Here is a 25,263-nt window from a genome sequence, read left to right as displayed (position 1 = left end):
TCAATTTACCCGCGTTTGCGGTTATTAATAGAGCGCGTGAACCGGTCCTAATTCTAGACAAATATACCTGGTTTTGTTTGTAGATGGTTTGCACGTCTATCCTCTGGAAGTGGTGCGTGTGTGTGTGTGTGTGTGTGTGTGTGTGTTTTCCTCCTCCATGCGTCGGATTCATTCATTATTATTCTCAGCGTGATTGCGTAACAATCAGCCGAACACCGGAGCGTCGTTACATAACATCTGCTTCAGAGACACAATGATCTGAATGTGTCTAACTCTGAAGAGAGAATGAAGTCACCTCTATCTTCGAGGCGAGCACATGTATTCTCTTATTTAAACATGAAGATAAAGTCTCAGGATTTTATTACATTTAGCTACATTTATTCATTTAGCAGACGCTTTTATCCAAAGCGACTTACAAATGAGAAACAATAGAAGCAATTAAAGTTTAAAGTTTAAATTGTATTTGACTAATCGCAGTGTTTTTATGGTCAGACATTCTCAGGTTAGTTATGGTTTAGTTCATGTGCTGCTGAGAGACACTAAACATCACAATTTGATTGGTAGGCTAATAAATGAACACAAATGTAAGTATGGCATGTAATGAAACACCCGCACGCCTCATTCAATCTATTAATGTTCATTTAAACATTTACATTTGATTTAAAAAAAAAAGTTAGTACTAATATTAGTTAATGCACTGTGAAGTAACATGAACAATTATATTTTACTATCTTATTTAACACAAACAAAGATTAATAAATGCTTTTATAAAAAAATACATAGGCTATATTGTTCATCATTAATGTTATGATCACTTCCATATCTTACCTCACTCTAAATAATGCTGGGTTGTTTCAACCCAATTTTGGGTGACATATGGACAAACCCAACCGTTTGGTTACATTTTTAACCCAAAGTTTGTGTTTGTCCATATTTGACCCAAAATTGGGTTGAAACAACCCAGCACTCCAGCATGTTTGACATCATTTGATTCCTTACCTGAGTTTATTTACTGACATCCTGATGTTTTTTTTTATATATATATACTAGCAAAGGAACCCATACGGACAGGATTTTTTTCTCATACCTTTTTTTTTTTCATTTTTATCAACACAAAATCTCATTGAAAAATGATCTTCCAGGGTCCAGGAGCTCATAAAGTTTCATCTGGATCAGAATTATCTAGATTTGGAAATCCCATGTTTTACTATCCAGGATCAGGTAATCCAACTTACTTTTGTGCTGTTTTTTTCTAAGCACAATAGGATTGGATCCGGATACACACTGATTGCCAGCTCAATGTAATCTGCTGTACAGCAACAGGCGGAGGAGTCGATGCGAGACACTTTAAGAGCTTTATATGAAGAGTAAGAGAACAATCAAACACCTTCCATTTTCAATGTCCTTTAAATAATCAGACCCCGAAAAGACAGACGTAAAGAAAAGCCACACACACAAACTTCTAGTTGGTCAATCACTACATTGAAAACATTTAGACAGATTTAAACAGCCATGAAAAAAAGTGCAAATGGAGATTATATTTAAACTTGCTATATTTCCAATTGAAGTTTAATAAAAAATAAAAATTGAACGGTATTGGAAAAGAACATTGCAACGACCCCATGTAAACAGTTCTGTGTCTTGATTGGCTGTGGTTGGGGGGTCAGAGGTCATGACCCTGAGCTTTATCATCAACATGTGTTCAAACAGCTGGTCTGGAATACAGCCTGTGCACAAGACCGAGGTTATCATAATAACATTGAAATGTTTTCATTCTGCACTTAGTGTTGAAAAACAAACAATGACCTGCCGAGAAAAGATGGATATACATCAGAAAGCCAGTCAAAAATTATACTTGTCCAGCCCAATCTTATCGATTCATAAACTCTTCATCAAAATGAATCATTACCCTTTTCTGTAGCAAGCCAATTCAATTCAAATTAATTAATCAAATTAAAAGAAACCCAGAGCTGGAGGTGTTTTGTAGACCTGAAAACTTTTATTGATATTTTCTGAGTTCAGTTTTGTTTTGCGTTACATTGCGATACTATCAGAAAATTCTCAAATTGCATATTTATTAGGATTGTTTGCCGATTAGAATAGACTAACAAAATTATAAATGTTTGTATTTGTGTACATTTAGGGGTCAATAATATTGATAATGTAAGAAAAAAACCTACACTGATCAAAGGAGGAACCACTAGCTGAACGTTTTGGGCTTGAGGTTTATAAAGTATACAGGCATGCTATGGAATAATGAATTTACTTCATGAAGTTAAAACATTACGAAAATCAAACCCTTCAAGAGCTTCAACATCCTTCAATAAACAGGAGAAAATGACAAACAGAAAAAAAACGTCTTTGATTGAATGACTTCTACAGAAAGTACGTTCAGCACTTTGTTAAACATTTTATTAGTCATTTCATCTTGCATATATTCATATTCATATAGTTATTTCTGAAAAAATAACTTCAGCACGTAAGAAACTAAACAAAAGATCTCAAACATAAGAAATATATACATATTTATGTCTTCATGGTATATATCTCTTAATTTGCTTTATAAATGCCATAGAGAACTCTTTTGAAAAAACACGAAAAAATATAGAAAAATTGTAAATAAATTACAAACAAATGTAAAAATACAACCAGTCATAGCATTTATAGAGAAATCTAAACCCCACCCACCCCAAATGAAATCAATGGAACGATTGAAATATTCACGAAGCTGACGTTCACATTTCAACGTCAGCGAGGGACGTCACAACAGGGTCAGGACGTACATACAGTCTCACCCAAAACCCTTCCTTTTTAATACAATCTTTAAACTACATTACCAAGCTATAGTTCAGACATAATTGGCATTAAAGGGCAAGTAAAAGGACCTTTAGCATCTAGCATATAGAGTTTATTGTGAGGCCTTACGGGAGTTTCCAAAGGCCCGATGCGTAAAGTGCAACGCGGCAGGACGGGACGGAACGCTGAGGGGGAAGTGATGTCATAAACGGAACCCGTCATAAGGCTCCAACCTTCAAGAAGATTCTAGAACGCAAGCCTCAATCCCAGCACAATAAAACACTTAACAAAACACAGCCACTGCAGTGGATATGAGGTAACATTCAGAGTCCTGGAGCTGAGAAAACAAAGTGCAATTATCACGGGAGCATCTCTCCCAAACCACGATTTACGACCTCTGGAACGCATAAACAATGCATTTAATTCAACATGCTGGAAAGGTAATCTGAGGGTCTCTGACCAATGACTTTTAATCTCGTGCCCCACCCCTTCAAAGACATTTAGCGGTTTATCAAAACCTCCTCTGCTCCTACCTTCTGACCGAGAACCTACGTGTAAGAGCGAAACCAATCAGACCCGGACAATCCTTAAATCATTCTGCCTGTTCTTCTTCTGTGGCTGAACTTACGAGATCTTGAGAGAATGCGAAAATGTACGACATCAATCCACAATCTGACTCTTGACGGCACTAGAAAAGGGTTCAAACACTGGCTGGTTTCATCAGGATTTGGCTTAATGCGTTCAAACTGAAAAGGAGAATCCTAAAGTTAAACCAATGTACAGAATGTGCAAGTCATGAGCACAAGACCCACATCGGTTCAGAGAACAAGTCATACAATTACCATAAATCCTCAATTATGACCACTGAGGTGCGACCGAACCGTTAACGTGGCTGATATCTCCAGAGTCATATTTCTGAACATGCCAGAAATCCCTTTTTAGCATCTAGAATCTTCCATAAGAATATTCGCTTTTTTTCCCCCCATAATCAAATTTTAAAAGTATCAATCAAAGCATAAATCATCAGATTATGTAGACAAACAATTAGGACACCATAATCAAGTGACTTATTACTGAAAAACAACAAAAGCAATAACACCTGTGTAACAGGAGGCTGGTTACTCCAACTAATTAAAAATAAAAAAACATCATGAAACAAGAAACACATGATTGGTAAAGTAACAATCACAAGCAATACTCAGTTAGTAGTCATAACACTCTTGATTCGTCATGGTGGTAAGTAACAATGATCCATGAAGGAGGGGGAAAAAGGAAAGTCTTTCAGCATTGGGATCTCTTCAGCTCTGAGACTTTAGTTGGCCAACACCACGGGTTGAAAGGCCTGGCCGGAGTACTGCAGGTTGTATCCGAGTCCTTCCACGAATGGAGGCTTATCCATAAAGGAAATTCCACTGTTGGCCCCAATGATTCCCACAGCCTGGCCTGGTGGGGGGCTGGAGAACGGGTCGAAGGAAGCGTGTGGGTGCGGACCCTGGAACGGGGTGATTGGCGCAACTTCTGCATCGAAGTAAAGGGGCCTCTGGGAAATGGGAAACACAAACTCTTTGGCATTAGGAGACAGTTGGCTTGGGATGGGTCCAGCCAGAGAGTGCATGGAAAGGGAAAGGGGTTTGTGGTTGACCAGCCCTGGTGGGGAGATGGAGTTGGGAGAGCGGGTAATCATCCTCTGCTGGGGAGCTACAACGACAACGCCTGGACTAGAGGAAACTCCAGGGTTCCCGCACTTCTTCATCTTTGTGGAGCCAAATTTGGTGGCGGCGAAGCTGGCTGTGGTGAAGGTGATTGGCTGAGGTGTTGGCCTGGAGCTGGACGGAGGGTAGATGAGGCTGCCACTTGGCGGAGACGGGGTGGATGTGTTGGAGGAATGAGCGCTGGGATTGGTGGGAGTGCTGGGAGTGGCGTAACCGAACAACCCTGGGCAAGATGAGGTAGAAAGTGGAGTCGGCGAACTGGAGAGCGACGGTAGCATGACCGGCGACACCTGGCCTCCGATGGGAACGAACACCTGAGCCTCTGGGTTAAAGCCCAGATTCTTGACTTCCTCGAACTCCAGGTCTCCACTGAGCATGACGTCAGATCTTTCGGCCTCGCATCCTACACCTGCCGGATCTTCCATGTAGAGGACTTTAATTGCACCCTTTTCCCCAATCTGGTAGGACACTTCGTAAGGGTCGATCCAAATGCTGAGCTCGGGGGGAACGTTGGCTCGGACCTCCTCTGTGTCCAGACCACTTCTTCTGGCTGCCAGCTCCACCACGGGGTCCCTGGGAGCCCCCAGATGGAGGCACCGGAAGGCAGAGCCACGTAAAGGAACCTCGGGGTACCAGTGACCTTCGAAACGGGACACCAGGATACGCTCCAACTCCTCGCCAAACAGATCAGCCCTGCGGCGCGGGAGCTTGTTGTACAAATATGACACGATGAAGTTCAATGCAACCTTCACCTCCAGATGCATGATGAATTTTAGTTCTTGGGAGTTCTTTTGGTGATACAGGGACCTACGGCCGTCTTAACATCTCTTGCGAATATTAAGGTGAAAGTCTTTAATCTGAGCCTTAAATGTCAATTTAAAAGCAAGAGCCTCTGATATATGGATTGTTACTTAGAAATTGCTTAAAAGTGATTGTCAGAGATCAGTTGATTTTTAAAACTCCAGAATTGGCGCTGAAGTCCAGAGACTGAGCAGCAGCTCTCCGAGATCCAGTTTCTTCAAAGCCTCTGGAAAGACAAAGACAGACTGGTTAAACAACTATAAATACACAATTCATTGACTGTCAGTGTGCATGCGTGTTTGTTTCAACAGATGCTGAGGCCAAGGTACCAATCCGTGATTATCCTTATGAAATCCCTCATCTGTCCCGTTGGCTAAAGCACTTAGGATTACATGTGCTAAGAGAGGAACATTTCAACACCAAATGCACTTGGTACACTTACACTAGCTCAAGTGTAGCTGTAATTCCCTTTTAACAGTAAAAGGACATTTAAAATGCATATAGTGAAAAAGCAATTTTGAACATGCCAGAAAGAAAATAACACAAGGTTTATGGCGTATAATTTACCTGCATTTGAAATTGAGATGGGAGAAAGCATGCCATTGTTTTAAAATGAGACCAACAATTCATCTAATGACAACACACTACTTTCTGTAAAAGATTATAATTTGAATAACTAAATATCAAATTTATTCACTTGAATACTCCCAAGTCTGAGAGGAAACCTAGAATGTGCTGATAAAATGGGGCTGCTGAAGGAACGTTTAAAAAAAAAAACTACACCTCCCAGCATGCACCACACCACAGCTTTTGGCGTCATCATCACGCGTGTGAATGTTGATGTGACGCCTCCGCATTTTCAAAACACAGATAATCTCCGTTAAAACCAGAACATTAAATGCACTGTAATAGTTAGATTTATAACAGAGTCGGATCCGCGGTGAGTTTCAACATATACGAGGACGGTCACTGCCGGTAAATGTGATGAAATGCATATGATTATTCATAACAGAGACGCGTTTCACGGCCACTCATACAGAGACAGGCCAATAAATCATAAATACCATCACTATTATTTCATCGCATGGACATCAATGCATTTAAAACGCGTTATAGACATATGGAAACAGAGGATAAATCTGATTTGACAATTTCCTTGTGCAATTATATTATTCACCGCGCATTAATAATGATAGCATTGTAAAGTTTGCAAATCAAATATCATATTTGCTCTATGCATTCTCGGCGGTTATTTAATTAATGTGTTGATATACATAATTGATATGATAACTAAACGATCGCGTAACTATTAAAATAATAAAAAAATCATGTCGGGCATTCAATGTCACTCAATGTCAACGTTTGATCACATGCCATAACATAAACAACTGCATTTGTGCGTCTGACTGAAGGGATTTATTCCTTTATTCACATTGTTTACACTCCCGCCATCAGATAGCCTACAAAACACATCCAGCAGATGCACATTATCTGCCTAAACTAAATAACAGAAGCTTCAACTCACAACCAAAAGTTTCATTAATCTTTAGACTTTACTCCGTTTAACTTATATTAACTTATTATATTATAATTAGTAGGGAGGGATCAAAACACAATGATAATGTGACATGACAACAGAAACACTAAAACAGCACATACTGTTCTGATGGTGTGTGTGTGTGTGTGTGTGTGTGTGTGTGTGTGTGTGTGTGTGTGTGTGTGTGTGTGTGTGTGTGTGTGTGTGTGTGTGTGTGTGTGTGTGTGTGTTGGGGGTTCCCTTAAAGAAAGTGTTTTCCAACACATGCAACATGAAAACTGAATTATCTAACTCCAAGTTAGACCACAGGGGTTCAATTCAAATCTGCAAATCCTGGGCACCCCGAGTTTTCCACACACACACACACACAAAACTATAACAGAACAACATGTTCCCTGAAGTTCCTCCTGACAGTCAGACATGCAATGAGCTTATACACAGCAGCTCTGTTAAACACTCACAGCAGACAGATAAATAATCAGCTTTTGCAAACCTTCGGCCTGTTCCAGTCCTCTCAGCACACCACTAAAGCCAAGGACATCTGTGCAAACACACGTTTTATCAGCAATTTAAATGCCAACACAATACAGCTGCACGCAAATGCCTCACATATTAGGCCTATCAATTAGTATCATATTATTGCATCTTTAGATTTGTTTCCTCTCAAGTCTAAAATGGACGACAACTCATCACTCATTCAAAAGAAAAACAAAGATTCGCTATGAACGTGTCCGTGCAACACGAAGTCCATCACAAATACATTCTGCTGTTATTCTTGATAATTATAAATCAGGTACTTACTGATTCAAAGCTTGTGTTTCTATCCTGCGCTTATGATTCGCATTAATTACATAAGTATCAATAATCATGCGTTGAAGAAATCCGTCACAGAGAACCACTGCGTTTGTTCCGTTTGACTGAAACGCACTTTTATTGATATTTTATTTAATTTTATGTTTATTCATGGCGTGACGTCTCCCCACTCCCGCACGCGCCCGTGTAAACTTCACTGTTTTGCAGCCTCGTGCATTTATATCGCAGCGCACGCGCTCGCCCCGCCCACTGCGGTGACGTATTTTCAGCTGGAACTACTTACTGATTAGATCTGCGCGCAATAATAAAAACAATAATAATATCCTGCAAGATGTAACAATAACGTTTAATGACACTGTTTTAGAACTCTATTAATCTGACTCTAATAAAAGTATAAAGTTATGCTTATACATTTAATGTAGTCTATCTACTTGTCAAATTGTATTTGCAAAGATAAGTCCCCATCATCAAACCAATGTTTAATGTTTCGAAAGATTAAAAAAAGTATTTCAAAACCATTTCATCTTAAGTAAATAATAGAAAGCAAGAGCGTTTTCAAATGGCAATGCCTTTAATTTTTATACTCCTGATTGATGTATAAATTAATTTCTTACCCCCGTTTTCTTTTCTTTTTTTCCTCGTATCTTTATTATTTTTCGTTTTCTGTCGTTGCAAATTATTTAAAAAATATATTGTATTCTGTTGACAATGGTTTTATTGTCATAATATAGATCTGTGCACAACCCACGAGGATTGATAAGCGATCATAAGTTTAATAAAATGCTCTAAAGTCATGAAAATTTAAAAAAATATATAAATTATACTCGTTTTACAGACGAATGAAGCAATGTTTACTTTTAATAAAGCATGTTTTTACTAGGCCTATTTTATTATCTATAATTTAAAGACATGTCGATTTGACACTTTTATTTGTCTCAGAGATATTCCTGTTTCAACAACCACCGGTTTATGTTTATTTTACTTCGTCTCTAATTAATTTGGCGAAGTAATGTTTCTATCTGTGAGGCTGTGCTGCGGAAGGCTAAAAATAAAAGATGTCATAGCAACAATGTAGCTATTGGCTGGGGAACGCGAGGAGCGGCCGGCCATTGGTCGAGAGCAGCGTCCACTCAGCAGGGGGCGTGGTGACGTTTGCTTCAGCGTGAGCAACGTGCATTATGGGAATTGGAGTTTCCAAAGAACATAACATAGCAATATAGGCTAAATGCTATTGCAAGTGATTATATTAACTTTAAAAGGGCCTATGAAAATTAAATATGACTTGACGTCATCCTAAAAACTCAAACACAAATAATGAAGTGCATAATAAATGTATCGGTAACACTTTACAATAAGGTTAATTAGTTAACATTATAATTCATGTATAGGCTATAACAGTAGGCTACAGTATTTATTAATATTTGTTCATTAGTTTCTTCATGTGAGTTCACAGTGCATTAATGTTTACAAATACAACTTTTGATTTTAATAACGTATTAGTAAATGTTGAAATTAATATTAACTAAGATTAATAAATGCTGAAGAAGTATAGTTCCTTCTTAGTTCATGTTAACTAGTTAATTAACCTTGAGTGTTACCAAATGATCTTGTTATGTTTGTTCACTAAATATTGAAACTCAACATGTCTCATAATTCGTACTATACAGCAGTGTAAAGAATTATTTCAGTCATAATGTGAACATGCTTACTAAAATATCCTATCTGTTGTAAAACTGACATTTTAATTGCTGGTGCTGCACTGAACAACGCGTCTAAACATTTACACAGTCTCTGATATGTTTATATACATTTAGTCTGTCAGAAACATATTAAGTAAGTTAACTGTGTTAATAAACATGTTTTCCAGCAGTGCTAATGCAATATATACTGCGTGGTTGATGAATCTCGGGTCTTTTAGAGGCAGAAGGTTTCGTTAAGAGCTGCACACACACTGAAGCGATCGTTTAAAAGACTGCAGATATGTAAACATATGAATCAGCCAAAAGAAGAGTCAAAGGAGGGCATTTAAAGGGACAGTGCGTTAAAAAAATTAAAGTGGGCTATATTTACTCTCCCTCAAGTTGTTCCGATCAAACCTGTATGGATTTCTTTCTTCTGCTGAACACAAAAGAAGATATTTTGAAGAATGTTGGTAATCTAACAGTTGTGGGACACCATTGACTTCCATAGTATTTTTTTTTTTAATCCATACAATGGAAGTTAATGGGGACCAGAAACTGTTTGGTTACCAACATTCTTCAAAATATCTTTTTTTTTTTGGGCGAGTAAATGATTTTCAGTTTTGGGTGAACTATCCCTTTAAATACAATGCCTTTTAAAATCAGCCACAATGCCTTAAAAATCAACTATAAGACATTTATGGCATATGATTTTAATATCTGACAAATCTTAGAGATAAAATCACCATCTATAAAACATTAAAAAATCAACATTTACAGGCATAAAGACAATTAGCCTAACAAAGTTACAATACGTGAAATTCTGAAATTAACTGTGATATTTTATAATAGTATTACAACATATGAGAGTTTTAAATGCAATTTAAATAATTTAAATAGCCTACTATGTATCAACATATTTTTATAAAGTAAAAAGAGGGTTTTTTTATTTTTATTGAACACAAAAATATACAGAATGACAATACATGTCAGGGAGCAAGAAAGTAATCTACCATTTTAAAAGATTCACAGTTTTCACAGCTTTCTTAAATATTTAGCCAAGAACAAAAGAAGAGTGGATAAAAAAATAATAACCAAGAATAACATTTTATAGGCCTAATAAAAAGAGAGTACTCTAGTTTTTTTTGTGTGTGTTTTTTCAGAAGGTTGTCGCGTGACGTCAGTGCCGTAAAGCGCCAGCCGCTGTCGTGATTCGGCACATGTGTAGCTGTTGTCATGCTGTGTGCTCAAATCATGAGTGATTATAGATTATTAATGGAGTAAATGTATAAACTGGAGCAGCTGGATAACATCTGTCTGCACACACACACACGGGCTGCCGGAGCTTCGGGAGGACTGAGAGGTAATATGACAGAAAAAGCACAGCAGAATATCTCGTACAGAGAGTGACAGAGTAGCTCATCGCCAGCCACTACTCCTCGCGGGTCCACGGTTCGGGTCTGGTTGTGGTTGTGGTTGAGGATGTTCGTGCTGGTGGAGATGGTGGACACGGTCCGGATTCCTCCGTGGAGTTTCCATCGGCAGCTGAACGACGCGATCGCCGAAGAGCTCAACAAGAAACTCGCCAACAAGGTGAAGAGAGACACTCATCACACACATTACTGAGTCATGCTTCAAAACAAACGCTTCCAGTGTTGGGGAGAGTTACTTTTGAAGGTAATGGATCACAATATTGCGTTATACACTCACTGATAAAGTAACTAATTCCGGTGAGGAAAGTATAATGCGTTACGTTACTTTCACGTTACTTTTTCTAGCTGCTTGTTTGTTTTTCAAATGAAGGTCAGCAGCAAATACATTGGTTAATAAAGTGAGATCGAAGAGATTAAATACACAAAGTACATTATTTAATATAATTCTTGCAAATTTGCGTAATTTTCATTTTTATTTCAATTTGACTTTGCATTTTACTTATTTGATAAATATTTTTAAAAGTATTTTAAAACCATTTCATCTTTAGCCTAGTAAATAAGAAAGCAAACGCGTTTCAATTTGCAATGCCTTTAATTTGTACCTGAGCCTAGTTGATGTATACATTCATTTCTTACCCTCTTGTTCTTTTCTGGATCTTTCTTATTGCAAAGAAATCTTTCTTATGTTGATTTTTATGACGTTGGCAAATTTATTAACTTTTTTTCTTGTATTCTGTTGACAATGATTAATACAACCCATGCACAACTCGGATTAAAAAGCGGTCATAATTTTTATAAAATGCTCTAAAGTCATGAAAGTAAAAAAAAAAAATATATATATATATATAATATATATATATATATATATTAGGGCTGTCAAAAGATTAATCGTGATTAATCGCATACAAAATAATAGTTTGTGTTTACATGATATATGTGTGTGTGCTGTGTATAATTATTTATATATATAAAAACAAACACAATCGTGTATATATTTAAGAAAAATTGGTTATATTTATATATAAAATATTTATATATAATGTAAATTAAATAAATATATATACAGTATATAAATGCAATTTTTCCTTAAATATATACATGAATGTGTGTGTATTTATACATAATAATTGTTGGAGAGGAAAGTTGACTGCTAGGCTCTAGTTCTACTTGTTAGCAGTATACACCCCTGGGTGTCGGTCAGAACACAAAGAATGAGGAGACTGGTGCTTCTTTCCAAAGTGTATTGAATATTAGTCTAAAATAACAAAAATATATTACATTAGTAAAGTAGAAATGTGTACATTCACAGATGAATCAGTCACTTATTCATTCAGAATACTAAACTATTCAGTATCACCTCTAAATAACCGTTAAATCTCAAAATATGCAGAGGATGGGCAACTGAAAACAATATAACTATTGTATTATCACAAGAAATTACTTTGGCATTAATATGTATTATTAATGATTCCAGATGCATCAACAAACTATCTTAATTTCCCAAATTAGCATAATCAAAAGGAAATAATACTGGATAATCCTTCTGCAGAATAATTAGCTAACCTATTATAGACATATACAACGTAAACTGTCACATTTGACTATATTTAGCAGAAATCGCGTTACATGTCTTGTTTATCTGTCAAACGATCGCACATGAATCGGTACATGTCCGGGCGTGCACATTTAAGTACACAAAGCTCAATAATACACTAAAAACACGGTTAAAACATCAAGAAATCAGAGTAAACTTACTTTATGGTCATTTACTAATACTTTAACACCCAAACGCCAACAAACATCCGAATAACAGGCAAGAAGAAACTTCTAGGTGCGCAGCTGCCGTTCTCTCAGTAATCTATATTGACGCAACAGGCAGCAAAAACCATAACAATAATGCCTCCTACTGGAAGCATCGGGTATCGCACTCTAAAATAACTATCAAAATAAAAGTCCCACAATAAAAGTCTTCATTCTCCGGGAGCCTTTTATACAGCCGCCCCCAAAGGTGCTAGGCAACTTTGCTCCAACTAAAAGGCGACTCAACTTAAGGCGAGTTTGCAGGACAGTCATCTGGCAGAGCTGGGAGGATCACCAGACGTGCTACTGGTCGAGTGTATACATGCCCCTTTATTTCTACATCAGCAGACCTGACATGTCCATCCGGACTGTGATGTGTCTTGATGACATGTCCAACAGGCCAGAGGGCCCTAGGCATCTGTGGATCTACAACCATGACAACCGTTTTCTCAGTTAAGTCTGGGGGAGAGGACTGCCACTTTTGCCGGGTCTGGAGACTTGGAAGGTAGTTTCGGGTGAACCGGGACCAGAAGTTATCTGATAGGACTTGTGAATGCCTCCAATGTCTGCGACTCAACAATTCGGACTCTGGGTAGATCACCTGTGGCAAGGAACCATCTAGCCGCCCCATGAGCAAACCATTTGGTGTCACTGGGTCAATGTCTGCCACATCAGAGGACACATACCCTAAAGGTTTTGAATTCAGAATAGCTTCCACCTCTAGAAGGACTGTCAGCAGGACTTCTTCAGGAACTGATTGAGCTCCCACGGTAGTATAAAGGGCTGACTTTACCGATCGTACTTCTCTCTCCCACACTCCTCCGAAATGTGGGGCTGCTGGAGGATTGAAGTGAAATTGGATCCTTTGACGAGCAAGCTGTTTCTTTAAGTCAGGAGCCATTTCAGAAAAAGCGTCTCTGAGCTCTCTTTCACCCCCTTTGAAGTTTGTTCCCTGGTCTGACCACAGTTCCGCAGGTGTTCCCCGCCGTGCAACAAACCGCCTGAGGGCCATCAGGAAGGAATCAGCATTCATGGTACTGAGGAGGTCCAAGTGCACCGCTCTAGTGGTTAGACACTTGAAGATTATCCCCCAGCGTTTCTCTGTGCGTCTCCCAATCTTAATAAGCATTGGCCCAAAGCAGTCTACTCCACAAGAGTAAAAAGCAGGTTTGTGAAGACGGAGACGGGCAGAAGGCAAGTCTGCCATCTTTGGAAAAGTCGGCTTTGCCCTCCAATGCTGACAGTCTAGACACACATGCTGGTGCCGACGAATGGCTTCACGTCCACGGATGATCCAATAGTAACGCCGGATTTCGGCGAACACTCGCTCAGGCCCTGGATGATGCAGCTTGCAATCATAATGTTTAATCAGTAGCCGGGTAACTGGGTGATGAGCGTCCAACACAATGGGGTGTAAGGCAGATTCTTCAATGGACTCCGCTCTCCTCAATCGACCACCCACTCGGATTAAACCACTGATTATGTCCAGTTCAGGAGCTAAGGTAAGAAGGCGACTGTCTGAGAAAAAACTGGTTTCCCAGTAGGGCTGAACCCGAATATTCGAATAATCGAATATTCGTTCGGTGGGTTGGTATTCGATTTTAAAATTTGACATTCGAATATTCGTTTTTTTTTTTTTTTTTGCACACCTGGGATCCCCCGCGAAACGGTTCTCATTCACACTTGAATAAGGCCGGCGACACACTGGCTGCGTGGCATGTCCGTTTTTATTTCGGCACCCATTAACAGGTTGGAGTTTGCACACTACCTGCTGATACAAGAGTCTCAGGAAAACACGTGCATGGTAGAAAAAGAACCAAGGCCTAAGATGTTAATATGTCATTTTGACGAATACATATTAATAAATGTAATTTTGATGTTTGAAAGTGATAGGTTTTGACATAAATGCAAATATAAACTATAAATATTTAAAATATTATCGATTATACTGGCCAGACCGATCTACTGCGCAAGCGAGTAGAGCGGACCTCAGCAGAAAGTATAAATACAAGTAGTCTGCGTCCGAGCTGTGCGCAGCTGTCGTGTACGCGTCCAAACTGAGTATAACATTGGCTTAAGTGTTCCAGCAACGGGAGTGTTCTAGAGCAGAACAGCGGAGTGTGTGTGGAAGTGCATGATGAGCTTGTGTTTTGGGTTTAGCTGTGTTGTTTTGACATTGTGGAAAATAATAGAAACAAAATTTATTAGACTTTGTACCCGTTATTATCAATCTAAATTAATCTCGTTTTTAATTTAACTTAATTTCGTTTTTCTTTATTTAAATTTCGTTTTTCTTTATTTAAATTTCGTTTTTTCTTTATTTAAATTTCGTTTTTCTTTATGTAAATTTAATTTTTTCTTAGTTTAAATTTCGTTTTTTCTTTATTTAAATTTCGTTTTTTCTTTATTTAAATTTCGTTTTTCTTTATTTAAATTTCGTTTTTCTTTATTTAAATTTCGTTATTTAAATTTCGTTTTTCTTTATTTAAATTTCGTTTTTTCTTTATTTAAATTTCGTTTTTCTTTATGTAGCCTAAATTTAATTTTTTCTTAGTTTAAATTTCGTTTTTTCTTTATTTAAATTTCGTTTTTCTTTATTTAAATTTCGTTTTTCTTTATTTAAATTTCGTTTTTCTTTATTTAAATTTCGTTTTTTCTTTATTTAAATTTCGTTTTTCTTTATTTAAATTTCGTTTTTCTTTATTTAAATTTTGTTTTTTCTTTATTTAAATTTTGTTTTTTCTTTATTTAAATTTAGTTTTTTCTTTATTTAAATTTCGTTTTTTCTTTATTTTAATTTCGTTTTTCTTTATTTAAATTTAGTTTTTCTTTATTTAAATTGTTTTTTCTTTATTTAAATTTTGTTTTTTCTTTATTTAAATTTCGTTTTTCTTTTTTTAAATTTAGTTTCTTTATTTAAATTTAGTTTTTCTTTATTTAAATTATTAGACTACCTTAAAAGTATTGCTTAATTTAACAGACCTGTGTGTGTGCGTTTTATATCACTATAGTGCAGTGTCCGCGTTCTCGGAGCATAAGCCCAGCCGCGTTGAGGCGCGCCGCTTCCCGCTCGCGCTGTTCTGTCGTTTATTAAAAGTTTATTAATTCTGAACGTGTCGCGTCTCACGTGTCTATCTTTATTGCACCAAATCGACACTGCACTCCCTTGTGAAGTCGATTGGATGAACGGTTCTCGAAATAATCAAAATGCAAACAGAGACACATAGAGATTCCTGCTTTTATTAGAGAGAAGATTATGTTCAGCACCCTCTCTCCGAAGCTTCGAATATTCGATGTTCATTACTACCGAAGCTTCGAAGCTTAAAAAATGGTATTCGGACCAGCCCTATTTCCCAGTAACCAAACGCTGATAATCATTGGGGAAAGACTCCTGCTGAACTCGCTTGAGAATAAGGATCTCGGCTTGACGATAATCTTCTGCATCTGGAAAGGATTCAGAAGTAGGGTTTACCAGAATTTCCTTAGCAGTGGCATCCATGAGTTCCTGCCAAGTATTGTGGCTCCAGACATCTGGGATGATTGATTGGGGTGGCACTGCAGTGGCGCCGCAGAAGACAGACTTTCGTAGCTCTGTGTGGTCATCTTTCAGGTCTGTTCTAGGTAGCACTGGCCAGGTAGCTGGATCCTGGAGTAGGAAGGGAGGACCTTGAGACCATCTGTTTATCTCTGTCTCCCTGGTTACTTCCTGGACAGCTCCTGTCTGTATGAGCTTCTCCATCTCTGCACTATAGGTCTTTGCTTTCACTAGATCCTTTAACAAACGCTTCTCGATACTGCGCAGATTTGGCATGACTGACTCCTTAGGGGCATGCAACCGAGGCATATCCTTCTGTCGTAGCAATGGCGTCGCCAGTCGAAGAATTCCATTCACTTCTGTGCGGATGGTCTTGGTTTCAAGTAACTTTAAGGCCTCCTGGTCTTGTTTGGATCTAGTCACCTCTTTCTCATCCCTGTGTGGAACAGCTTCTATTTGCCAGAGTCTTTGGACATTCTTAAAGAGCTCATCTTGTGGTGGAAGGACAGAGGTCAGTAGGCATTGTTGGGAGGATGCAGGCCGCCCCATCAACGATGCGGGGCCCTGGAGGGTCCATCCCAGGCGTGTGTGGACAGCAGCAGGTCCACCTGGAGAACCTAATCTTATAGGCTCGATTGGTGTGATGAGATGTGGCTGATCTGACCCAATCAGAAGTAGAGGCTGAGCATCTTTCACCGGCAGGATGGGAAGACCGCGCAAGTGTTTATACTTCCTCTGCAGTTGATCCATGGGATAAGACTGCCGTGACAGATTGAGGCGATCCGCAGTGAAGGCATATTCAATCTTGTAACATGTTTGAGGCTTATGGGATGCGGATACTTGAAATGATATAGATGACCCATTAAGAACTTCAATGTCTTGTCGCACGGTGTGCAATGGGAGATCTTCAGGTGTACCCTGTATGCCTAGGGCTTTGGCAGCAGTTGGGAGCAGAATGGTTCTCTCAGAGCCGTCATCCAGCAGCGCAAAGGTATCTAAAGTACGGTCTTCATAATGAATATGTACAGGTACTACCTTGAGCATGACACGGGTCCCAACAACAGGTTTGTCCAGGTAAAATCTGTCTGGAGAGGAACTGGTGAGGCAACTCTTCTCAGCACTGACTGTATCCTCTTGGGAGGGTCTAACATTTACATTGTGTAGAGGGCGAAGGTGTTTACCTTGACACAGGTTACAGGGCTTCTTCAGGTCACACTGAGCAGCATGATGAGTCCTGGCACAGCGCCAACAACGATTATTACCTCGAATCCAGTCTTTGGCCTGGTCAGTGGTAAGTTTAGCAAATGGCTTGCATTGACTCAAATAATGCTCTGTACTATCACAGAAGGGACAGAACCGTTTCACTTCGACTGACTTGGTCGGTGGAGTCATACCCGTCTGAGGGGACAGGGAAGTTACATTTTGAGCCACTCCAACCCCATGAAGAATGGCTACAGTCCTTTTACTCTGTATAGGTCGAGAAGTCTGTCGGTCCTGAACTCCTCGTGAGGAAATCTCTACATCAAAGTCATGACACCAGGCTTCATAACGGAGCCAGTCTGAGAGATTATGTAAAGTAGGTACGGTTCCAGGTTGCCGAAACATGTGACGGCGGAACTCAGCTCGCTGTTCAGAAGGAAGTTTGCTCAAAAGACGTGCGACATGTGACCCACAATTCAGTTCAATTGCGCCTTCAGGTCCTAAAGTCTTCAACAAACCCACCAATGACTGTACCTGAAGAGCAAACTTCTGGAATGCAACTGTATCCCCACGCTTTACATCAGGGGCTTCCAGGACACTGGCAATTTTCCTCAAAGCTAGTTGGTGGGGCTGACCAAACTTCTCATGGAGGGCCACCATAGTGTCAGTAAACGGGGTAGGCGAGTTCAAAAAAGCATCGGCAATCAGCTGAGCTTCATCCAACTTTAAGTGGTCCACTAGTATTTGATATTTAAAGAGTTCAGTTCCATCTCGAGGAAGCAGATTCTCCAAAGCGATTCGAAGTCTGGCAAACTCGCTTGGATCTGGTCGGCTGAACTTGGGGATAGTAGGGGTAGGCCCTCTATACACATACTCTGAAGGGTGTGTTAAATATGGCAGTTTCGACTCTACCTTGACCACAGGCGCTGGATACCTCGACGGAGCTGGTATGGACCCAAGTCGGGAAGAAGAAACTGGAATTTGGGCACTTAAAGGTTTCCTATACAAGGTCTGTGCAGCTGAGGATAATAACATTCTGAGGTCTTCAGGTGTTGGAGGTGGTGGTAGCACATCTGGATATTGAAAGCAATACTGAGAATTGCGGTATGCAGGGTGAGCCTGGGAGACCGTTGAATACTTTGGTACCTCTGGTTGGTATGTAGCTTTGTCAGGTTTCGTTAACTTTAAAGCCTCCATACCTCTGCTCAGTTCTGGCTCGGGCCAGGGTGGAAGCTCAGGCCACTCTTCATCATCAGCTGATGTCCGGCCTACGCGACAGGAAAGACTGGATGGCAGTTGGGGTTCTGGTTGCACTGGAGGACGATCATGGCTTTTAGCTGTGCTGAGGTCTGCTTTAAGGGTTTGGGCTACTTTGACCAGTTCTTTGAACTCAGTACGAACTTCTTTCAACTCCATCAGGTCAGAACGGAAGGCTTGGTGAGATTGCAGCAGCTGTACATTTTCTCTGCGAATGGCTTGGAGCTCGTTATAGAATTCAGGCTCGGTGTAGCGATTCTGCGGGACTGATGTGAATGACTGAGGCAGGTTTTCGCTGCGCTCTGCATAACTGAAGCTTGGTGGTCTGAACTGAGGGCCTGTGCGAGGAGCAGCATCATCATAGAGGTAGTCAGGATGGTCCCATGATGACTGGAGAGGTGTCATGTGGGCAGGTACCTCCCAGGGTGATGAAATAGCATGTTCACTTACAGGTCTGCCCCCTACATACTGCACTTCAAAGTCTTGGAGTCGAACTGGTGGATGTGTTCGGCGTTTTGGTCTGGTTGCTCCAACAATCTCCTCATCGGACTCCATGATACCAGGAATGAACACTACATCCGGCTCGAAGGACCAATTTGTTGGAGAGGAAAGTTGACTGCTAGGCTCTAGTTCTACTTGTTAGCAGTATACACCCCTGGGTGTCGGTCAGAACACAAAGAATGAGGAGACTGGTGCTTCTTTCCAAAGTGTATTGAATATTAGTCTAAAATAACAAAAACATATTACATTAGTAAAGTAGAAATGTGTACATTCACAGATGAATCAGTCACTTCTTCATTCAGAATACTAAACTATTCAGTATCACCTCTAAATAACCGTTAAAGCTCAAAATATGCAGAGGATGGGCAACTGAAAACAATATAACTATTGTATTATCACAAGAAATTACTTTGGCATTAATATGTATTATTAATGATTCCAGATGCATCAACAAACTATCTTAATTTCCCAAATTAGCATAATCAAAAGGAAATAATACTGGATAATCCTTCTGCAGAATAATTAGCTAACCTATTATAGACATATACAACGTAAACTGTCACATTTGACTATATTTAGCAGAAATCGCGTTACATGTCTTGTTTATCTGTCAAACGATCGCACATGAATCGGTACATGTCCGGGCGTGCACATTTAAATGCACAAAGCTCAATAATACACTGAAACACGGTTAAAACATCAAGAAATCAGAGTAAACTTACTTTATGGTCATTTACTAATACTTTAACACCCAAACGCCAACAAACATCCGAATAACAGGCAAGAAGAAACTTCTAGGTGCGCAGCTGCCGTTCTCTCAGTAATCTATATTGACGCAACAGGCAGCAAAAACCATAACAATAATGCCTCCTACTGGAAGCATCGGGTATCGCACTCTAAAATAACTATCAAAATAAAAGTCCCACAATAAAAGTCTTCATTCTCCGGGAGCCTTTTATACAATAATTATACACAGCACACACACATATATTATGTAAACACAAACTTTTATTTTGGATGTGATTAATCACGATTAATCTTTTGACAGCCCTAATATATATATATATATATATATATATATATATGTTATACTCGTTTTACAGACAAATGAAGCAATGTTTACTTTAATATAGAATGTTTTAACTATTTTATTATCTATAATTTTAAAGACATGTCATATTTCAAAAAGTAACTCAGATATTTGGTTGTAAATTTTTAATAAATGCATTAGTTGCTTGAAAAAAGTAATCTGATTACGTAACTCGCGTTATTTGTAATGCGTATCCCCAACACTGTCCATTATTTATTTACCGGTATCTATAAATAAATCCCAGAATGACATTCTCAAAGTGAAAGAAGATTAATTAGCCTACTTGTTTTATTTGACTGAAAATACAGTCAACCGTAATGTTCTAAAGTTTTATTACTATTTAAAATATAGTTCAAAAGTTATTGACTCTTTTTAATCACTTTTTGTGTCATTTGTAAGTAAACCTCTAATTTTCCCGAATGTCTTTATTATAGTTTTGTCGCTGATCCAGACTTTTGAACTCCTGCTCCATAGTAAATTCGTAAAGAAATAGGGAAATTACTGCTTTGAACTTATAATTTCAAATAATTTGTATTTATCAACTTGAGTACAGATTCAGGGTTTTACACCTAAAAAACAAGACGATACATAAAATAAAATAAACAACAACAAAGAATGATAAAAAAATATTTGATGTGTAGAACCTGTCATTTTACAACATAATTGCTGTTCACTTAATGCTATCATTCCAAGCTTTTTAAACATTAAGATTTAAGCATTACTTATAATATTTGAGAATTATAATATATATTCTTTTACAAATTTACTGTTAGATAATTTGTTTTCTTAGCAAGTGCAAAAGTTTCCCAGTGTCATTAACATCATGTACAATGTAAAAATGCACCCGATCAGATTTTTATGTGACAAATGCTTTTCCTCTCAATATTATTATGTTTTTCCAAAAAAAAAAAAACTGAATAGAGTATAAAAGTGACTGCAAACATGGGGACAAAAAAACAGCAAAAAAAACCTCATGATGTAATTAAATATTTGATCATTAACCCCTTAACTGTCACCCCCCCCCCCCCCCTTTTTTTGCATTGACATGGAAATCACTGTCCAAACTTAAATGGTTGTAATTCAAGAATGCTTTGGAATATAGACCTAAGGCTGGTCTTGTTTTTTTTTTAAGAAAACATTTGGCAGATTATTGTAAATTATAAAAGTGAAACAGAAAAAAAGTTATAGAAGTTTGAGTTCATGAAAATGTACAAATATAATTATTTATATTTAATATAAAATATACATTTTACAAAACATGTTTTACTCTAAAACTGCAAGAATTCGTCCAAATTTTAGGTTGATATAAAAAAAAAAGGGCTTTCAGTGAGATTTTATGAAGACGCAGTACCAAACTTTTTCTCTAGATGACAACCAGACTCCATTACTGCCCGAATAAGGGTGCCGCCATTTCCATAAATGTTTTGAGTTCTCTGAACCATATATTTCCATAATTTTCATACAATTTATGACATCCTACTCAGACTTTTTTTGTCTCATAAAATTGAATTGGTGTTATCTTTTGAATTCTTAAAAAAGTAATTGTGTGCACATCCCATCTTCTGGCAGGTGCAGGACAAAAGAAACTAATGAAGTGAAAAAAAGGTAATGTCCGCAACACTGCTCTTTGCTCCCATATTTAATAACAAATGCAACGTTTCGACCGACTGAGTCTTCTTCAAGCTTCTTTCAAGCCTGAAAAAGACCCAGTAGGGTCGAAACGTTGCATTTGTTATTAAATATGGGAGCAAAGAGCAGTGTTGCGGACATTACCTTTTTTTCATCTTTAGAATTCTTGGCATGAAAACAAACTGAGGTTTCTTCCAATCTTTCATGATTTTTTTTCAGCGCTGTTTCAAAATAAAGGCCTGAACACTCCTAATGAGTATGAAATATTCTTGTTGCAAATTGATAAATTACATTATTTTAAAAAACAGTCACCAAATATGAAAACTAGAGATGGCAAGCTTTCAAATGATACATAGTTTGTTAATATTACTTTAGGTTTTTACTAAGGTATTATTGTTTTAAATGTGTAATGGCAAGCATAGTTGTTAATTCATATTTTAATTTATTTTCAAGTACTCAGAGGAATCACACTCATAATCAAGTCCATTTTCCCCTGATCCCGTCTGAACTCCTCCATGTGTCTGCAGGTGGTGTATAACGTGGGCTTGTGCATCTGTCTGTTTGACATCACTAAACTGGAGGATTCCTACATCTTTCCTGGAGACGGAGCGTCTCACACTAAAGGTACAAGCGTCATAGCAACAGCACCATAGCAACATCATCATAACTCACGGTTACTCGCTGCATAACCTCTCTCTCCTCTCCTGCAGTTCACTTTCGATACGTGGTTTTCCACCCGTTCCTGGACGCGATCCTGGTGGGAAAGATTAAAGGCTGCAGTGCCGAGGGCGTTCACGGTGAGAGAGGCCACACCCAACACCCATGATGCTTTGCTCTCGCGCTGTTCTGCAATGGCAGGGTTGTTATAGTTAACGAAAACCATTAAAAAAAATTATTACTTGAAAAAATTTTTATATATTTATTTATTTTAAAAAATGACAAATAATTTTTATAAAAATTTTAATAAAAATATTTTCTCTGCTAAAATTGACAATTACTAAACTTTTCGCTAAAATTTAAATTGATGGAAAATATAAAAATAAAAACTAATTTAAATGATAGTGGTACTAAAACGACACTGTCAAATAAATTAATCTACATGCTCATCATTCCAAGCCTTTATTCCAGTAGATGTGGAACATTAGAACTTTGTTTAATGGAATAATGGCTTATTTGGAATTTAGCATCTACTTGGAAATAGAAAAAAAAAAAATCATTGTAAAATTTTTATATTGGTAAATAATCAGTTTGTGTGTGTGTGTTGATTCCACAGTGAGCCTCGGATTCTTTGATGACATCATAATCCCGCCGGAGTCGCTACAGCAACCGGCTAAATTGTATCCTGGATTTCCACTTCTAAACTTATTTAATATTTTTGTATATATTATATACATTTAACGTAATTTTTATAATAAAAATATATGTATAGATAGATAGATAGATATTAGGGCGGTGCAACGATTAATCGCGATTAATCGCGTCCAAAAATAAATAAATATATATATATAGCCTATATAAGAAATATTTGCATGTATATACTTTAAATATATGTAATTTATATTATATATAAATATGAATATTATATATATAAATAAAAAAAATCTTAAATATATACATGCATGTGTGTATATAGAAAATATACATATATTATGTAAACACAAACTTTTATTTTCAATGTGATTAATCGCGATTAATCGTTGCACCGCCCTAATATCTATTTTTTTTATTTATTATTATTCTTTTTTTTTATGGTGTATTAGTAGTAAATGAGCTGAAGTGAGTTTGTCTACCCATCATGCCCTGTTCCTTCACGGTTGGCGCAGTGATGATGCGGAGCAGGTGTGGATGTGGGAGTACGAGACGGACGAGGGCACTCACGACCTCTACATGGACCAGGGCGAAGAGATCCGCTTCCGGGTCGTGGACGAGCTGTTCCTCGACACGTCTCCCACCGGCCCCAGCACAGAGAAGGAAGCGCCGAGCGCAGCCGGCCCCACAGCGCCGCCCGCAGGAGTGGAGGACGCCGCCGCGCCGCAGAAAGAGGCTCCATACACACTCATAGTGAGAAGATTACGAACAAAATATACTTACAGTGACTTTAAACCTGTTCCATCCACTCTTTCCCTTTGGAATAACATCCCAGCTAACAGGGAAAAGTTCAAAGTTACAGTCAAACCTAAATGTATTCAGACACCTTCAACATTATCACAGTTTATTCACTATAGGTTAGAAAATGGTAATAGAATATAACAAAAACTCAGTTGATATTTGACAGGTTTTGTCCGTCCTTCTGTTAGACTGTCTCACACATGAATTATGTTGAATATCTGTCAGCTGGTAAATTTAACTACACAATTAGACAATACCAGTTTAGCTCAACCAATGACCAAGCAATGCTTCATTGTGTTCAGTCTGTGTGTAAAAAGAGCATTAGCAATTAAAGAAAAAACACTTCAGCAAAACATGTTCAGTTCAAAGTGTCTCAATCATTTTTGCTCCCAAAATTTTATAAATGTTACTGGTAGTCACTGTATGAAGAATGTTTGGCTATAATATGTCACAGTTTACTTTATCTTCGCTTGCATAAATTAACTATAGTGTCTTGCACCCACTAGTAAAAAAAAAAAGAAAAATGTATATCTGGTGTCTGAATAATTTTTGGTTCGACTGTAATGTTTTCAAAATGTAAGCAAAAAATTTTCATCTAACGTTTTTTTTTTTTTTTATGTTGCTTGTTTCGGAATATTCTGAGAACACTCAAAAGTAACATTCCAAGAATGTGAGCAAAATGATAAAACTGAACATTCCGTGAATGTTTTTTTCTTCTTCTCTTATTCTCACAATCTAGAAAAACTGTTGAACGTTCTCAGAAATAACGTTTTCATAACTTAATGGGAACGTTAGTCTGGATGCGTTGATAAATTGCTGATAACAAGGCCACTAACGTCTGTTCTTCTCTTTGGCAGGGATCCGTTAGTGAACCGGGTCTGGGTCTGTTGTCCTGGTGGAACAGTTAACAGTCTCTTCTGTGATATAAACTGAGAAACATCAGCTCTGCTTTTCACAAGACTCATTTACTCCTTCATGAACTCAAGCTCTGTGGACCAATCAGTGAGCAGATGCTGCGGACCAATCAGAGACACTTAACGAAGAGTCATTTGTAATGATTCAAAAGGGATTATTATGTTGTAATTCTGCTGTTGTTTGGAGGATTGAGATCATTTGAGTTTAATTACTTTTTTTGTTGAGACCTACAGAGTTTACTTTATAGATTAATACATTTTTATTTGGAAACAAAAACCATGTTTAGCTTCAAATAATGTCTTTTTGACGCTGGATTGAATATTCATGTGAGGTCATGTATATGGTTTTTGGATTTTTTTGTTTTGTTTTGAAAAAATTGAATATAAAAATATTTAGAAAATTGTACAGACTAAAGTGTTGTTGTTTAAAAAGATATATAGTATTATTTTAGGTAAC

The 25,263-nt window shown here is 37.9% G+C and overlaps 2 protein-coding genes across 3 annotated transcripts; one reads left to right on the top strand and one right to left on the bottom strand.

Moving 5' to 3' along the window:
* Positions 1-2,386: 2,386 nt before the first annotated feature.
* tob2 (transducer of ERBB2, 2) lies at positions 2,387-7,898 on the bottom strand. Of its 2 annotated transcripts, XM_079616735.1 has the most exons (3): positions 7,648-7,854; positions 7,340-7,387; positions 2,387-5,535 (listed from the first exon to the last, which is right to left on the bottom strand). In XM_079616735.1, the coding sequence occupies exon 3, from the start codon at positions 5,270-5,272 to the stop codon at positions 4,109-4,111; it is 1,164 nt and encodes a 387-aa protein (XP_079472861.1). In that variant the 5' UTR covers positions 5,273-5,535; positions 7,340-7,387; positions 7,648-7,854; the 3' UTR covers positions 2,387-4,108. The 2 variants fall into 2 exon arrangements, with proteins under 2 accessions (XP_079472861.1, XP_079472860.1); XM_079616734.1 differs by lacking the exon at positions 7,340-7,387 and having other exon boundaries at positions 7,648-7,898.
* A 2,587-nt stretch (positions 7,899-10,485) lies between these two features.
* polr3h (polymerase (RNA) III (DNA directed) polypeptide H) lies at positions 10,486-25,210 on the top strand. Its single transcript, XM_079617147.1, has 6 exons — positions 10,486-10,931; positions 22,311-22,407; positions 22,494-22,580; positions 23,057-23,120; positions 23,607-23,844; positions 24,750-25,210. The coding sequence occupies exons 1-6, from the start codon at positions 10,821-10,823 to the stop codon at positions 24,798-24,800; spliced, it is 648 nt and encodes a 215-aa protein (XP_079473273.1). The 5' UTR covers positions 10,486-10,820; the 3' UTR covers positions 24,801-25,210.
* The last annotated feature ends 53 nt before the right edge of the window (positions 25,211-25,263 follow it).

Source organism: Phoxinus phoxinus (genome assembly GCF_949152265.1).
Source record: "Phoxinus phoxinus genome assembly, chromosome: 1".
Lineage (NCBI taxonomy): Eukaryota > Metazoa > Chordata > Actinopteri > Cypriniformes > Leuciscidae > Phoxinus > Phoxinus phoxinus.
This window is presented reverse-complemented; position numbering and strand designations above follow the sequence as displayed.

Bases quoted from the DNA above. Each gene is read 5' to 3' on its own strand.
- tob2 (XM_079616734.1), bottom strand. From the start codon at position 5,272: ATGCATCTGGAGGTGAAGGTTGCATTGAACTTCATCGTGTCATATTTG.
- polr3h (XM_079617147.1), top strand. From the start codon at position 10,821: ATGTTCGTGCTGGTGGAGATGGTGGACACGGTCCGGATTCCTCCGTGG. The intron at 10,932-22,310 runs GTGAAGAGAGAC...ATGTGTCTGCAG, and splicing joins ACAAGAAACTCGCCAACAAG to GTGGTGTATAACGTGGGCTT. The intron at 22,581-23,056 runs GTGAGAGAGGCC...TTGATTCCACAG, and splicing joins CAGTGCCGAGGGCGTTCACG to TGAGCCTCGGATTCTTTGAT.